We start from the raw sequence: 15,044 nt of genomic DNA, 5'->3' as shown, positions 1-15,044 counted from the left end.
TAATGAGCCTTGAGCCAATGGGAAAGGATGAGACCTTGTAGGCCGAGGTCCCTACCCACCTTTCTGCATCCTCAGAGCCAGCTGAGTCCTGGGGGGAGGCTGAGGAGAGCCTACCCCGAGTGTCTGGCCTCATTTTGTTGCTGCATCCAGATCGATTCAGAGTCTGAGAAAGGGGAAGTTTCTGGTCTGTGAGCAGCTTGAGGCTTCCCAAGCCTAGCAGCTCCCTTCGGTCCCTGTAGACGTGGATGTTGCTGTGATGGAGCTGTCTGTACTGCTCTGGTGCTTTAGTGGAAAATCAGAGGCTGCGAAGCATTACAGAGAGGGAAGTGATTCCCTGGCTCACCCCCTGCAGCGTGGAGCTGGGAGCGTGTCTGGCCGAAGGGATGGGCAGATGGACAGGGCTGATACTGAGGAGGATGTTGGTGTTATAAGACAGAGGTGAATCTGCCTGTTGTTCTGGCAGATTGTCAGGAGCTGAGTGTGACTCAGCCACTGTCCTGGCTCAGGGCTGCTCTCTTGGAGCTGTTTGCACAGACTCTGGCCTGAAGAAGCCAGGATGAAATTACCAGTACCTTAGTGGGGTGTCTCTTTAGAAGGTCCTTACTCTGTGGCCCTGTGTGGGGAAGGCCACATGGCCCATCAACAGGCAGTGATTTTGTGTGGGGGTCTGTGGTCCTTGGCCTTGACAGATCTATCTGAACTGAAGGAGCCAGTTGAGTGTTCACTGTCATACTGACTGCAGAGTGCTGGTCCCATGTGTGGTTAATACTTTCTCCCCATGCTGTCCAGTAACCACTCTCGCCACTCAGTACCTCCTGCTGGTTCTGCTTGCTGCTCTTGTTTAGGTGTTGATTAGGCAGATGGTGAGGCAACATGGACTAAAATGCCAGCAATACCCATGTGGTACTTGGCTCTACAAACCTTCACACGAGCTCTGCAAAGGCCTGGCCTAGATCATCAAGTGAATGAAGAGCTGGATGGAAGCTGAATCCATGAAAGACAGAGGTGATTGTGATACTTTGACCCACAGTGCCTGGTGTGAGTCACTGCCACTTGCTTACAGTGTGAGAGAGCCTTGCCTGTGCCCCCAGGGGAAGCCCTCCCCACTTACTGGCTGCTGGCAACACAAATGCTCTACTCTGGGCTCCATAAGTCTGCTCTTTTCCAATGCAGGCTAGCAAATTACACACCCTACTTTTTTACACTCAAGTGCCCAATCACTTATCTTCTGGATACCTCCAACGGTCACCGTTCCGCTGCCTCCAGGGAAGCAGTGAGCCCCAGTTCCCTCTTTTCACCTCAGTTCAACACTCCTTACCTCAAGGCACTTAGAGGTGTCTATAGTAAAACTAAATGGATGTTTACTTAACAGGGCTTGAGACAGGGATTCAAACAAAAACAAGAATAAGGGTTTAGAAACACAAGGTTACAAGTAAAAGAAAAACAAAATGCAATCTGTAGCCTATGCTTGTTAACAAGTTACTTCCCTATCTGATAAGGTATTTCTCTCCGAGTGGTTAGTTCTTACAGCACTTGTCCAGTTTGGAAAGCTGGGGTCCACCTTTTATGAGGCTCCCCCCCGGCAGACTCTCTCTTCTGTAGTGGCTAATAACTTGTGCTCTTTCTTCATCTCTTACATAGTTACAGACTATTGTCTCTTACCCCAGGGGGTGCCCTATTTCAGAGATTTTTCTTGGGGCTCTTTTGTCTCTGTAAATCCTCAAGCCTCCACCAGGCTCAGACTGTAAACAAAGTGTTGTCTCCACAGATGTTCACCGCTCTCAACGTAGATTGAATTAGCCCTGAGACCTGTCTCACTCAGGAGACAAGTTTTGCTTCAACAGTTTTGAACCCCAATATCCCACACGTTATGTAACTCTACAGTTATTTCCTGTGCAAACATCTCACAATACCCATGACAATCAGCTAGTTCTTAGCTTTCAGCAGAGGCCCCTGCTGGTGAAATATTGAAGAAGCTGGTTGGACACTTGTGTATGCCTGTGTCACACTGATGTGGTGGGGAGAGGGGAAGCACTTGGAGGAATTTTCCACCTCTATAACATTGCCCCACTGAGGGCATCTACCCTCAGACTATTAAGATAGGCCACAGCCTCATGTCCGCCTGGATTCCTCACAGCTTCTGGATACCCAAATAGCTGTGGTCATGAAAAATGCCCTCTTCTATCTCCAGCTGTTGAGAAGATTAGGCCACCTTCTGTCAGATGCAGACTTAGTTTTGGTGGTCCAGGCTTGGTCTTGTAATTCCCTATATCTCGTGATAAAATTGCTGACCTTTAAAAGAGCTGTAATTAGTTCAGAAAGTAGCAGCCTGACTGCTCAGCAACACCAGCCTCCAGGAGCCTATCAACGCAGTACTCCGCTCTCTGTGCTGGCTTGCCGCAGAATGGAGGGTCAGATTCAGGGGTTCAGTCCTCAACCTTAAAACTTTTCATGGGATGGATCCAAGTTGCCTTGTCTATGCAGGAGACAGAGCTTTCTCAGGGGCTGGTCCAAGACTGGAACAAACTCCCCAGGAACCAAGGACCATCACAAACCTCACTCTTTCCTCTCCAAGTGTCAGGCACACTTCTTTGACCTGCCTTCTCTAATATAAGCACAGAGCAGCATGTACCTAAGGGGAGGGAAATGACCACCAGCACAACCCTACCAAAACAAAACACTACTTCATACACAATTCTCCTCTTGGGAGAGGGCGAGAGAGTGAACCAGTATAGATGTTAGCCACCTCACTTAATGCAGTATATCCAGGAAGGTGCTCAGAGGCTACAGTGACAAGATGGAATAAGAACCTCTATAGAATACCAGAGAGACCAGTTCTCCCTGTGTTTTTATTTCCTGCAGTGACAGCCACGTTCCACTGGTGCAGGGAAGCCATCACCCTCAGGAGTGAAACTCCTGTGTACAGGAGACTTAGGCTAGGTCTACACTACAGGGGAGGGTTCGACCTAAGATATGCAACTTCAGCTACGTGAATAGCGTAGCTGAAGTTGCGTATTTGAGGATGACTTACCTGGCTGTGAGGACGGCGGCGAGTCGACCGCTGCTGCTCCACCGTCGACTCCACTTCCGCCTCTTGCCGCGGTGGATTTCCGGAGTCGACGGCAGAGCGATCAGGGATCGATTTTATCGCGTCTTCACTAGACGCGATAAGTCGATCCCCAATAGATCGATTGCTACCCGCAGATCTGGCGGGTAGTGAAGACGTGCCCTTAGCTTTGTCAGCAACTGGCCATTGGATCTGGATCCCAGGAGAGATCAGGATGAGCACAAACATCAGCACCTTCAGAGCAGAATGCCATTGCCACTTTGACCCTGCCTTCCCATAATAACACTGCAAACATTAGCCAGGTGCTCAGATATCACTGTGATGGGTTCCCTAAAACAACTCAGAAGGAGGGAGGCTGTCCCCGGAGGCTGCGTGCTGTTTCGTCACACATGCTGGGCCTGAATGGAGAGTGCTGTCAGCAGCCCTGACAGATGAAGAACAGGGAAACCAGCTGCTTGGCAGCCAGTCCCATTTTGTAAAGGAAGAGACCATTGCCTCTAGGCAGAGGCTCCAAGCTGCAAAGAGCTGTGCTGGCCATGTGCCTGGCTGGAAGTGTGGAAATGAATAACACAGTACTGAGGGATTCTGAAGGATTGCATGAGGCTAAAGCCCTGGGGCTTTCACTGTCTCACTGCATAATCCCTGGGGTTGTCCCATCCTCCTAAGCTTCCAGGCCTGTCCCTTGAACAGGTGTGGGCATGGACAGTGGTTGCACAAGCTCCGCAATTGCCTCTCAACCCCTACTCTGGCCCAAAGCAGCCCCAGCTAGCAGCGAGAGGGTATGTCACTATTTTCAGCCCTTAGTCTCACTGCTGGGACATTCAGCAAGGGGGGGCGGGGAGGGGGAAATGTGGTTTTTGTGATTGGGACCACTGGGAACTGGACTGAGACTCAACTCCTGTCACGTATCCAGGGACACCAAGTGGCTGCGAGAGGGTGATGATTTCTAGCCACTACAGACTCAGGCTGCATTTAAACAGATGAACTCCAGATGAAAGGTTCTATTCCTCAACCTCTCTGAGCCAGTCAGCCCCCTGGCCTGGGGCTAGATTGTAGCTGGAGCTCTAAAGGTGAAAAGCTCTTTCCTGTTCCCCGACCTTGAACCTGAACCAGCCAGTGAGCCTGACAGGAGGCTGGTTTGGAACTGGCAAACAGAGCTGGAAAAAGACTCCTTGCTGATTGCTTTTTGTGACTCCCGCAGCGGACGGACGTGTTACCTAGCTTAATGTACAAATCCTGGAACGCATCTGCCTATAATGGAACCAAATAAACAAGTTAATTCAAAGCAAATCAACATCCCCCCTGCCATGCACAGACACAGATCCTTCTCTGTAAACAGGATCCTAGCTGGCTGCCTTTTCCCCATCACTTTTCATGCAGGCCGTCTTGTTCCATTTCTGTTTGCCTTTCGCAGGATAGGTGCTGCCCCCATGTGATGAGCACATCTCACCAACTTTTATTCCTAATAGCAACGTTCATCTCTTTTTTCGAAAAGTCCATTCATATGGGTGTTTTTAACTACACAAATTGATGTTTCTGAAAATCCCCGGAGTTGTCCCTCAAAACAAGAGGTCAGATGCGACAGAGGAAAGAGCATGGTCACCCCCTACTTGTGGCACATGTGCTTCCTCCCTCAAGGATGATAGGTGCTCAGGATGTTTTGAAGTACAGGTGCTGTAGTTTCTATTAGCTCATGTCACTGGCCTGCTCCTCGGTGCTGCTACCCAGAGAGCCCCTGCTGCCTAGGGCTGAAATTGTTCTACGACGAACCTATTACCAAGGCAGTGGGTGTTGTCATGCTTGCTTCATGAGACTTCAGAGCGTCCCTTCTTTTGGATGCTTCCATATATACAGCAGAAGCTTTTAGAGTTCTTGCCATTGTGTGTGAGGCTCCCAGGAAGTTATATCCGTCACATGGCCTCCAGCTCTTTCCTTGTCAGCCAGCTGGCCTTAATGGAAACACATGGCCTCATCTCAATGACACTTTTGAGAGCTGTGGGAACATTGGATGGTCTTTTCCAAAAAGGGCTGTGTTAGCAAATTGGGGGTATTCATAGCTGTGTGCAGAACGTCTGAGATCTGCAGGCTAGCCATGCCATGGCTTCTGTGGGAGGTCAGGGCTGGGTAGGACTGTATGAATTTCTCATGGGAGATGCTGGGAGAGACTGATGGGGAGCACTAAAAGAATGGCGAAAATGCATATTTGTGCAGATGTGTCAAAAAAAAAAAAAACAGCTGAGGGAAAGATTGCAAGAACAAACACTGCTTGGAAGGGCCAGCGTGTTGGTGTCTTGATATAGACTCAGTCCTGGCTGGTCTTCTACTGTCTGTATGCCACTGGCTGCTCCTCACCATGGGAGAGTCTAGTTGGCCGCAGCTTTCTTGAGCGCTGTACTCACATAGGGCTCCCAACTTCACTGTTGCTCTCTGTATGAAATGAGATGGAGGCAAGAAGCCGAGCCTAGATTGGATGTTAAGGGAAGTGCTGGCTGTGCCATTGGATGTGGGGACTGGATGTTGCGGGACCCCAACTTGGCTTCATATTTCATCACCCAGTGCTCATGGAAAGAACAAATTGTATTTGTTTATGTAAATTTATGAAAACCAGATCCTAGCAGTGCTCAGCCCGAGTGCTGGGAGCCCCTCATGGATCTGGAAACTCACAATCTTTAAAAAATCACATTAAACTACTTAAAGGGAAATAAAATCTGGATGTGGGCCTTTGTGCTGCTTCAAGAAAAAGGCCTAAAATTTGTTGTTAAAAGATTTTTTTGTATTTTTACCATAGAAATTCATTAGAGGTTTTGTCTGTCCTGAAAGATGCAATGGCCTTGTCTCTTTCTAGTCTTTTTCCCTAAAATTTCCCATTATTGACGCTTCTGGTGAGTTTCACCAGTGGTAGCAATGTTGGCAGGTGTAGCGTAGACAAGACTCTCAGGGCTGTTGGCATTTTACCACTGTGTCAACTATGTTGTGCTTTTAAAACACTGAGGCTCCCAAAATTACTAACACCAGGGGAGGGGAACCTAGTGTAGACAAGACTTTGGTCATCTGTTTCCCCCAGGGGTTTGGGCTGAAATGGAGACACCCAGCTAGGTATTTCCTCATACTGTGAATGCTGTCACCCATGTCTCCTCCTGAACCCTCCTAGTGGCCTCTTGCACACAAACAAGCGAGCATTTGCTCCTAATCATGCTCTGGGTCCTTCTGAAATGAAACCACTTCAAAGCAAGTCCATCTATTCTTGCTAAGGACCACAGCCTTGGTAACAACACCTCATTGTCAACCACAGCCACAGGCTTCATAGCATCAGCACAGATGTGCTGCCTTCATCCATAGCCAGGAGGAGATCATTGACCAACACTACTAGTTCAGTTTCTGTCCCTTACCCAGGTCTAAGCCCAGATAGACCATCTCAGGGCAATCTGAAGATTGCAGATATTGCCACAAGAATCCTCAAGAATCTTTCTTCAGAGTTTAGATACCTGTCAATAGCAGGCAAGATTATTAGCATCAAGAGTTGGTTTCTTGTGTTAAGGTCTCACCAGAGCCTCCTGGAGGTCACCTGGCACTGACATTCTCCGTGAACAAAGGGCCCACTGTCTCCCTTTACCAGCCCAGAGGGAGCTTGTTCCATTACACAGGTAGTGACTTGAAGCACCCCAGTGCCTTTTTGACCACAGCTACACTTTGAGCAGAGGTTTTCATTGGCTTGGCTATAGTGATGCCCTGGTCTCCTTCCTGAATGGTTACAGTTAACTCAGAACCCAGCAATGTGTGTGAGTAATTAAAATGACTACTTCTGATCTGCATTAATTTGCATTACTCAACACTGAACCCCATCTGCCCTGGTGCTGCTCATTCATCTACCTTTGTGAGGTCTCTGAGGAGTTTCTCACCATCCTCTGTAGTCTTGAATAACCTAAGTAATTCTGAGTTATCTACAAATGCTGCTTTGTTCATTTCCTTTCCCAGATCACTGATAAATACATTTAAACAACAGTCCCAGCATAGAACCTCGGGGCACCCCACTGTTAAGCCTTTGCCATGCTGAAAATTGACCAATTATTCTGACTCTGTTCTCTGTCAGCCAGTTTCTGGTCTGTGACAGAATCTTAACCTCTCACTTTGTGACTACTCAGTTTAATGGCCTCTTGTGAGGAACTTTGTCAAAGTCTTTATGAAAGTCCAGATAAACTGTGTTAACCAGCTCTCTGTTAGCCACTCTTTTGCTTACATGCTCATGGAATTCTAGCAGCTTAGAGAGGCATGCTTTTTCTTTACAGAGGCCCTGCCGTTTTTCCCTATCATGTCCACCTCTGCAATTTACAAATCTATTTTTAATTACCGACTCAGCCAGTTTACAAGGTACTGACGTAAAGCTCACTGGTTTGTAATTCATTGGATCACCCCTAATGGGTTTTTTTAAAGATCAGTACAGCATTTGCTACACTTGTCTTCAGCCCTCCCAGTATAGAAGCTGATTTTAACGAAAGAATGCATATTTTCATTAGCAACTCAGTCACTTCATTCTCCAGTTCCTGCAAAAAACCCTCTTGGGTGAACGCCATCTGGGCCTGCAGACTTCTGGCTTTATAATAAATCTGTTTCTTCATAGATTCATAGAGTTTGAGTCCAGAATGGACCATTAGATCATCTAGTCTGACATCTTGTACATCACAGGCCATCAAATTTCACCAAGTTACTCCTATATTGAGCCAAATAAATTGTGTTTGACTAAAACATATCTTCCAGAAAGGCATTCGGTCTTGATTTGAAGACACAGAATATGCAGAATGTGTCACTTCCTTGGTAGTTTCTTTACAACAGTTTGGTCACTGTTTAAAATTTTGTGCCTTATTATTCCTAACTTTGTCTGGCTTCAGCTTCCAGCCATTGGTTCTTGTTAGGCCTTTCTCCAATAAATGTAAGTACCCTTTGGTACCTGGCATCTTCTCCCCATGAAGGTACTTATATACTGTAATCAAGTCGTGCTGACAAAGGCAGCACGCTCCTGGTCGGTTGGTGCTGTTGGTCACCAGAGGGGAGCCAGGAGCCAGCATGACAGCAAAGGGTTGTGACAGGAGCGGTGGGAGATGTTAACCCAAGAGCTGCTGAACGCAAGAAGCTCTGTGCTGAGGACCAGAATGCCTCTGCGATGGGCAGTAAGGAGCATGGCCTTGGAAGTTGGGAACAGCTTTGTACTCTCCTTGCTTGGCTTCTGCAAAATGCCAAAACCCATGAACAAAGTTTCCCCCAAAGCTGTAAATGCACTAGTGGGAGTTTGTTCCCTGTAAAGTTTCCCTCATTCATGACTTTTATGGGCTCTGTGTTTTGTTTATTTCCTTGGCCCAGCTTCTCTCCTGGCTGAGTCTCTGGTCTTGTCAGTGCCCAGGACTCAGATAGGGTTGAGGACTCGTTCCCCAAGGAAGCTCCCATAGTGAGAGGAACTTACATAGAGCCACTTGTGTCTGGAGTGAGAAGGGTAGATAAGAGGAACTATAGAACTTTCTTCCATCAGCATGGTCTCATCTGATATAGGCACTCCCCACTGTAGTGATGGAGCTGGTTCCCAGAGGCTCAGGGCTTTCCTTGTGCTAGGAGAGAATTGCTTTATTTCATGAATGATTTATCAGAGGGTGAGAGATTCGTACTGGCATAACCCAGCCAGGCTGCACAAATGGTATGTATGACTGCAAACCCCCTCCTGGGATCAGGCTGCAGATGCCCCAGGATGCCACCTCACCTGACTCCGTACCATTCATCAAACGGATGCAGGCGTTTGTATATTAGTCCCAACTCGGATTCCTTATTGGAATGGTTCCCTTTTTTACAAGACAGAAGAGAGATCAGGCTGGCCTAAGCAGCAGACTGACCAGCTCCAGAGGCAGCTCCATTCTTCCTAGCAGATTTTGGGCTGCTCTTCTGCATAGCTATCTCCAGAGCAATTAATTTAAAACAGGCGCAAGGTAGAACATCAGTTGTAACAATGTGTCATTTTTTGTCTGTTTGCAGGAGCTGGCATGTGCAAGTGTGACTGACTCAAAGATCACTAACCCCTGGGCTGCTGGATTAAACTCTAGTACAACCCATATTATCCCACAGGACTGAATCTGTTCCCTGCAAAAGTCCTACTGAGGCAGGGTTGCTTATTTGCTCTGCTACTGTGAGTGAGCCGTATAGTGCTATGTGTGCCTCTGCACAGACGCTCCAGCACACAGGTCTTAGGTCCAGAGAACTGTTTATCTGGAGCACATGGGATGAGAGGAACTGGGTCTCATGTCTGGTGCCCATCTGGTTGCTGTGGTATGGTCTTCCAGTCCTCTGCTGGGCATTGGACAGACAGGCAGGCAGGCAGAAGGACCTGCATAGGGCTGGCACTGCAGGCAGAGAGGAAAGTGAATAAGAGGCTGGGAGCAGCTGTTGCCTCTCCTTCCACGTTTCCCAGACTGGCTTTCTTAATTACTCTGAGCAGGTTCATCACCTGGCTGTATGGTATTGGGGCATGGTGAATGGTTCCAGCATCATCTCTACTTCAGGTGTCCCCTGTGTTCATGGCATTCAAGCTGAGTGCACCAGGAAAGGAAGGGGATCATCTCTGAGCGTGGCCATGTGGGCAACAGGCTTTGTGTGACTGCCTGGGTGCTTGTGTGCCCAGGAAGGGGATTTCTTTGACTGTTACAGCCCATCAGGTTCAGTTCAGGCTGCAACCTCAGCAATACTACAGTCCATGCTGCAGCCTTCCTCATGCCACTGCAGTTTGCTCATCTCCTGGGGCCATGCTACCCCTGCCCAGGGCCTGCAGGGACTCTGCAGCCCCCTGGTACTCACAGCAGCTGCATGCGAAGTGGGGAAAGAAGCCATTGTGCCCCCTGGGTTTGGTGCCTTTATACTGAGATGTTTCCCAGGGAAGGTGAGTACAGCCTGCCTAATTAGCATCCAAACATTTGTTTAGTGACAGAACCAGACTCTGTATTATCCTGGAGGGTGACGGGCTGATATGACATGCTGACTTCTGAGCCAGGAAGCCCTGTGAAAGATGCATCAGGAGAGGCACCGGGAGGTCGCTAACATTGCGGTGAAATGGCAGGGTGGGCAGTGGTCTGGAGGGGGTGAAGAGCAGGCATTGCTCACCCTGACTGGCAGACAGGAGGCTGGGGTTTCGAGCATAGCAGTGCGGGTTCATATAGAACACACAGGGTGCAGCTGCAGGAGCGTGGCATGGTCATTGTAGCAAATATTCTTTTCCATAGGACTCAAGGAAGAATCGTCTCCCCCGTCTCCCAGCACACTGGGTCTTCACGCACTGTCCGGCGCTACCCAGCTGGTAATACTCAGCTAACGTCCAATGCTTTACCCAATGGGAATGGGCATGAACAGACCAGCTCTGGACCACACGCAGCCTATCAAGAGCATACGCTGTCTCTCTGGGGTAAGACCTACTGGGCTGCCAGTATCTCTCAAGGGCCTCCTTGGGAGGGGCTGCATTTGCTGATGACACCAAAATGATAATCAGAGGGGTAAAAAATACACAGGAGGCTCAGACCATCTGCCTAGCACCTCACAGAGTAGAGGGGCTGCAGGCAATACACTGGGATTCAGCTCTAGAGAGTGAGTGGACAGTCCAACCCCAAAGAGAGGGAAGTAAGCAGCACGGAGAGAAACCTAGGGGTGGAGGAGGAGTCTGCGGTGAACAGCAAGTGCAGGAGATGGTTTGGGTGACAGGATATCGGCAAATGGAGCCTATACTCCTAAGGGCACAAAAACCAATAACGGGTGCATGCATGTGTGTGAACCGAGAGGGGGCATAATGCTGCTCACACTGCTCTGGAGCCAGCAGTAACCTGGGATGGTGTTGCAGTTCTAAAGAGAGAGAGAAAGCAAGTACGAATGCTGCAGGGATTGGGGAAGCCCCATTGCAAAAGGATGGACTGAGGGAGCAAAGTGCAGATGGTAAGGAAGAGAGAAGGCTTGGGGGAATATGATAATTGCTCCCAGAGATAGTAACTTGGGATGAGAATTTCACACTCCGGACATTGGCTGAGTCAATTCTCTCTCAGTATAATCAGAGAGCAGGGATGCAGCAATTCTCTGCCCCCTGATTTGGCTGTGGATGTCTGATTTGTATAACCTACATGTGGTTTTCTCTTGGCTGGCCCCCATAGGCCTTGTAAGGTGCAGAGAGGCAAGGCTGCTAGAGACAGCTTGTATGAGATTGCCAGGAGAGAACCCCACCCTGACACACCTACGGAGGGTTCAGAGTGCCCTCTGCAGCTCCTAAATGGGGGCTCTCTCCTGTGGGCCTCCTGAGATGTGGGTACAGACTGTTCAGGTGGCATCTAGCCAAATAGCTCCGGATTGTGGGCTGGCTGTTGCCCATTTGTTGCCAGCCGGCAGAGCATGCCAGGCCTGGAGAGAGAGCCTGCTCCTTTTTCTGGTTTGAATAGTTTAACTATTTTTTTTCTATCTTTAAAAACAAACACCTAGGAAATTCTTCACAGAAAATGCTGTTAAGAAAACGAGAAGAGTGCACGGTGAAACGTCTGGAAGTCAGGAAATGCCACAGTTAGGGCTTGACTACATGGGGAGATTTACCGGTATAATTATACCTGTACATTTGTACTGTATGACCCCCTGTGGGGATGCTCTTATTCCATTATGAGTGGCCTTTTCCCAGTTTAGCTTATACTGCTTCTAAAGTGACATTAGCTAAATCCGAAAAAGGCCAAGAAGCAATAGCCAGAATCACAGAACAATTTAGATGCCTGGGCAGAGAATGACTCCCTCTCCCCACAGTTATAGCAGAGTAATGGTCCAATCAGAGAGAGTGTGCAGCAGTGCACTGCCACAGCTGCCCTGGTGCCTGGCCTGCCATGTGCAAGTCCTGCAGTTAGGGTGCAGATGCTCCTGGGGCTTGGCTGTGCTGCTTCCATTCTGCACTGGCCTTTTCCTTCACAGGGGCCAACCTGACAGAGAAAATCCGAAAGATAAAGATTGTCTTCACCCCCACAATCTGCAAACAGACATGCCGGAGCGGCCGCTGCTACAACAGCTGTGAGAAAGGGGACACCACCACCCTGTACAGCCAGGGGGGCCAGAACCATGACCCCAAGTCTGGCTTCCGCATCTGTGAGTATCCCAGGGCTCCAGCCTCCGCCCTGCCTGGGCTCCTCCTCCTGTCTCAACAGGCCCTACAGACTCGGGCCATGGCTTCTCCCTGTGCTCAGAAGAATGTCTCACTCTCCTAATCCAGAGCTATTTCATCTTCTCTGGGGGCTGACCTCACACACACACCCCCATTCCCTCCCCTGGGAGGGGGGAACCTCATCTCCACCCTACTCCTCCCATTCTGGGGTGGGGGAGAACGGATTTCAGTCAGAGCCGCAGACAGGCCTCACAGTCTCGCTCCCAGTCAGGGCCAGCTTGCTGCTTTCATTGGCATCCAGGCTTGGGGCTGCCTTTCATCACCTAATTTCATCCCACTCTCTCCTTTCACTCATGCGGCAGCCAGGAGAGCTGGCTTCAGGTTGTGAGTTGTTTCAGTGACCAGGGCTGCTGAAATCTTTCCTCTCGTTTCCTGGATGGTGGGATTGCCTGGGAATTTTCTGTGCCATCTAGTAAGTTGGGCAGGCTGTCTGCCCCTCACACCAGGGATCCACTCAGGCACTGGCTCCCTGGGTGGTGGGATAGGGCTTTTCATTTGCTAGCCTTGACGATCCCATGGGGTGAGATGAGCTGTTTCAGAAGCACTAGCATCCCTCCAAAACCAGGGGAGTTTGAGAGAAGCCCTGGCAGAGGTGGGGACTGAGCCAAGCGGGTGGTTTGTGAATTGCCCCAACACAGCTGGGTGTCTCCTCCCAAAGACTGATTGAGTGGTCCCAAAATCTCCTGACTAGTGAGTGATCTCTTAGTGGGGTTCTTGGAGAATGGTGGGTGCCCATCTGCAGGGCTGGCTCCAGCTTTTTTGCCACCCCAAGCGGCGAAGAGAAAAAAAAAAAAAAAGAAGCCACGATCGGCAGCACTTCGGCGGCTGCTCTACTGCGCCACTTCATTCTTCGGCGGCAATTCAGCAGCCGGACTGAGGGACCCACCGCCGAATTGCCACCGAAGACCCAGACGTGCCGCCCCTTTTCATTGGCTGCCCCAAGCACCTGCTTCCTGCGCTGGTGCCTGGAGCCGGCCCTGCCCATCTGCCAGGCACACAGATTCACCCCAAGTCTAACAGGTCACCAGGGGACCTGAGGCAGGAGAGAGGTTGATTTGTTCGGAAACCTCAGGCACCTAACTCTTATTAGGATAGGCCCTGGGTCATCTGCTTCAATCCTGCCCTGTGAGGAGGACTGAAAGGAGTCACTTGGGGTGTCATTTGCGGATGCTTTCCTGAAGCTGTGCAGGCAAATGACTCCTGCTTCCCTTCTGATTCCTCCATTCCATCCCAGTACTGTATCAGCTTCTGCAGACACGGGACAGGCCCAGAGAGAGGCTTCAAACTCAGAGTCCTCTGCCTGTTCCATGTCCATTGAGCTCCCCTGCTCCTTGGCTTGTGAAGAGTAACCCCCGCCCAACCAGGTTTCTTGGAAACTCTGATGCTGAGGGCAGGGATGCTGAGGGCTAATGTAACTGTGTGCTGTTACATTAGCCGCCAACCACCTCTAAGAGATCCTGCTGGTGCCAGCAGTATCACCCTGGCTCTATGGGGCTTTGCAGCAGAGTGTGTGTGTGTGTGTCTCTCTCTCTCTCCCTCTCTCACCAGCCACAGTGACAAAGCCCAAGGGAGAGCAGATCTTCCTCAGCGTCTGACTGAAAGAGACTCACTTCATTCTGAGCTAAGCTAGGGTCTGTGGTTTCTCCTCTTGCTCTCTGCTGGTTAGAGTGACCCTCAGTGGCGAATCCTAGGCTGCCACCAGGCTGCTTTTAAGAAATGAGGTGCCTGCTGCTGTGCTGGGCCTGCTGCTTGGTTATTGCAAGGCTGCTGCCAGGCCAGGTCGCTCGTCTGGGATCCCAGGGCTGATGCTGGGCCGCTCCCCAGCCAGAGGGAGTAGCTAGGCTCCTCTGTTAAGCTGGTCTCTCTTTGCCTTACAGATTTCTGCCAGATCCCCTGCATGAACGGAGGGCGCTGCATAGGCAGGGATGAGTGCTGGTGCCCGTCTAACTCCACAGGGAAGTTTTGCCACCTCCCAGTTCCAAAGCTGGAAAAAAAACAAGTGGGAAGAGTCCCAAAGACCCTGGCCAGCGGCTCCATGAAGCAGTCCATGTACACGCTGCCTCTGTCCAACCAGCTCGGTGAGCGCGGGCCTGGGCCACCCAGCCTTTCGGGCTGCCTGCATGTGTGGTTTAGAGAGCAGCCCTGGCTGGATATCTGGGCCCAACTACCCTCCAGAGGATGGGCTTGCAAAGCTAGTGCCAGGCTGCTTGTGCCCTGGAGACTAGAACATTTCTGGACAGGGGTGTGTGGAATTCATGGGGCAGGGGAGGGAGGGCTCTGGTCTGGGAGATAATAGGGGGAGGAAGCAGTGGGGCTAGCTCTGGGGTCAGTGGAAGAAGGAGGTAAGGGGTTGGACCCTGTGACAGTGGATCCCTTAACCCTGACACACACTCTGCACTTTGGACAGCCCCCTCCCTCGCACTCACCCCACATTCCACACGTGAAGTAGGGGATGGAGTGATTGTTATTAGATTAAAATATTATGCCTGTCCTTCCCCCAAGCCTGGTGCCAGTTTCCTCCCAGGAAGCCCATGACCTCCCCACCTTGCTGCAAAACCCTCCAGGTCTCTCTCATGCCCACGAGTGAGAACACACCTCTGAGCAGGTCTAGGTATCTTGGTATTCCAGCGCCCTCACCCTCTCCTCTCTGGACCAGTCAGTTATTAGATCATGGGCTCTCTGGGAGGGTCTGGGAAGGGGTGCAAGCGCCCAAATGTGCGTGTGGGAGCTTGTTGCGAGCACATGGTGACAAGGCTGTATGAGAGCGCGTGC

At 50.3% G+C, this 15,044-nt stretch overlaps 2 protein-coding genes across 8 annotated transcripts in view; one reads left to right on the top strand and one right to left on the bottom strand.

Moving 5' to 3' along the window:
• The window catches only part of BBOF1 (basal body orientation factor 1), a 1,057,902-nt gene that overhangs the window by 496,867 nt on the left and 545,991 nt on the right, over positions 1-15,044 (bottom strand). The gene's annotated exons all lie outside the window — the stretch shown is intronic.
• The window catches only part of LTBP2 (latent transforming growth factor beta binding protein 2), a 114,682-nt gene that overhangs the window by 38,253 nt on the left and 61,385 nt on the right, over positions 1-15,044 (top strand). For 5 of the 6 annotated variants that reach the window (XM_065593351.1, XM_042858522.2, XM_008164621.4 and 2 more), the window contains exons 4-6: positions 10,321-10,499; positions 12,026-12,196; positions 14,150-14,350. In XM_065593351.1, coding sequence (XP_065449423.1) covers positions 10,321-10,499; positions 12,026-12,196; positions 14,150-14,350 — 551 coding nt within the window. The remainder of the gene's footprint in view (positions 1-10,320; positions 10,500-12,025; positions 12,197-14,149; positions 14,351-15,044) is intronic. The other variant, XM_065593352.1, reaches the window with a different exon arrangement.

Source organism: Chrysemys picta, chromosome 4 (genome assembly GCF_011386835.1).
Source record: "Chrysemys picta bellii isolate R12L10 chromosome 4, ASM1138683v2, whole genome shotgun sequence".
Classification (NCBI taxonomy): domain Eukaryota; kingdom Metazoa; phylum Chordata; order Testudines; family Emydidae; genus Chrysemys; species Chrysemys picta.
This window is presented reverse-complemented; position numbering and strand designations above follow the sequence as displayed.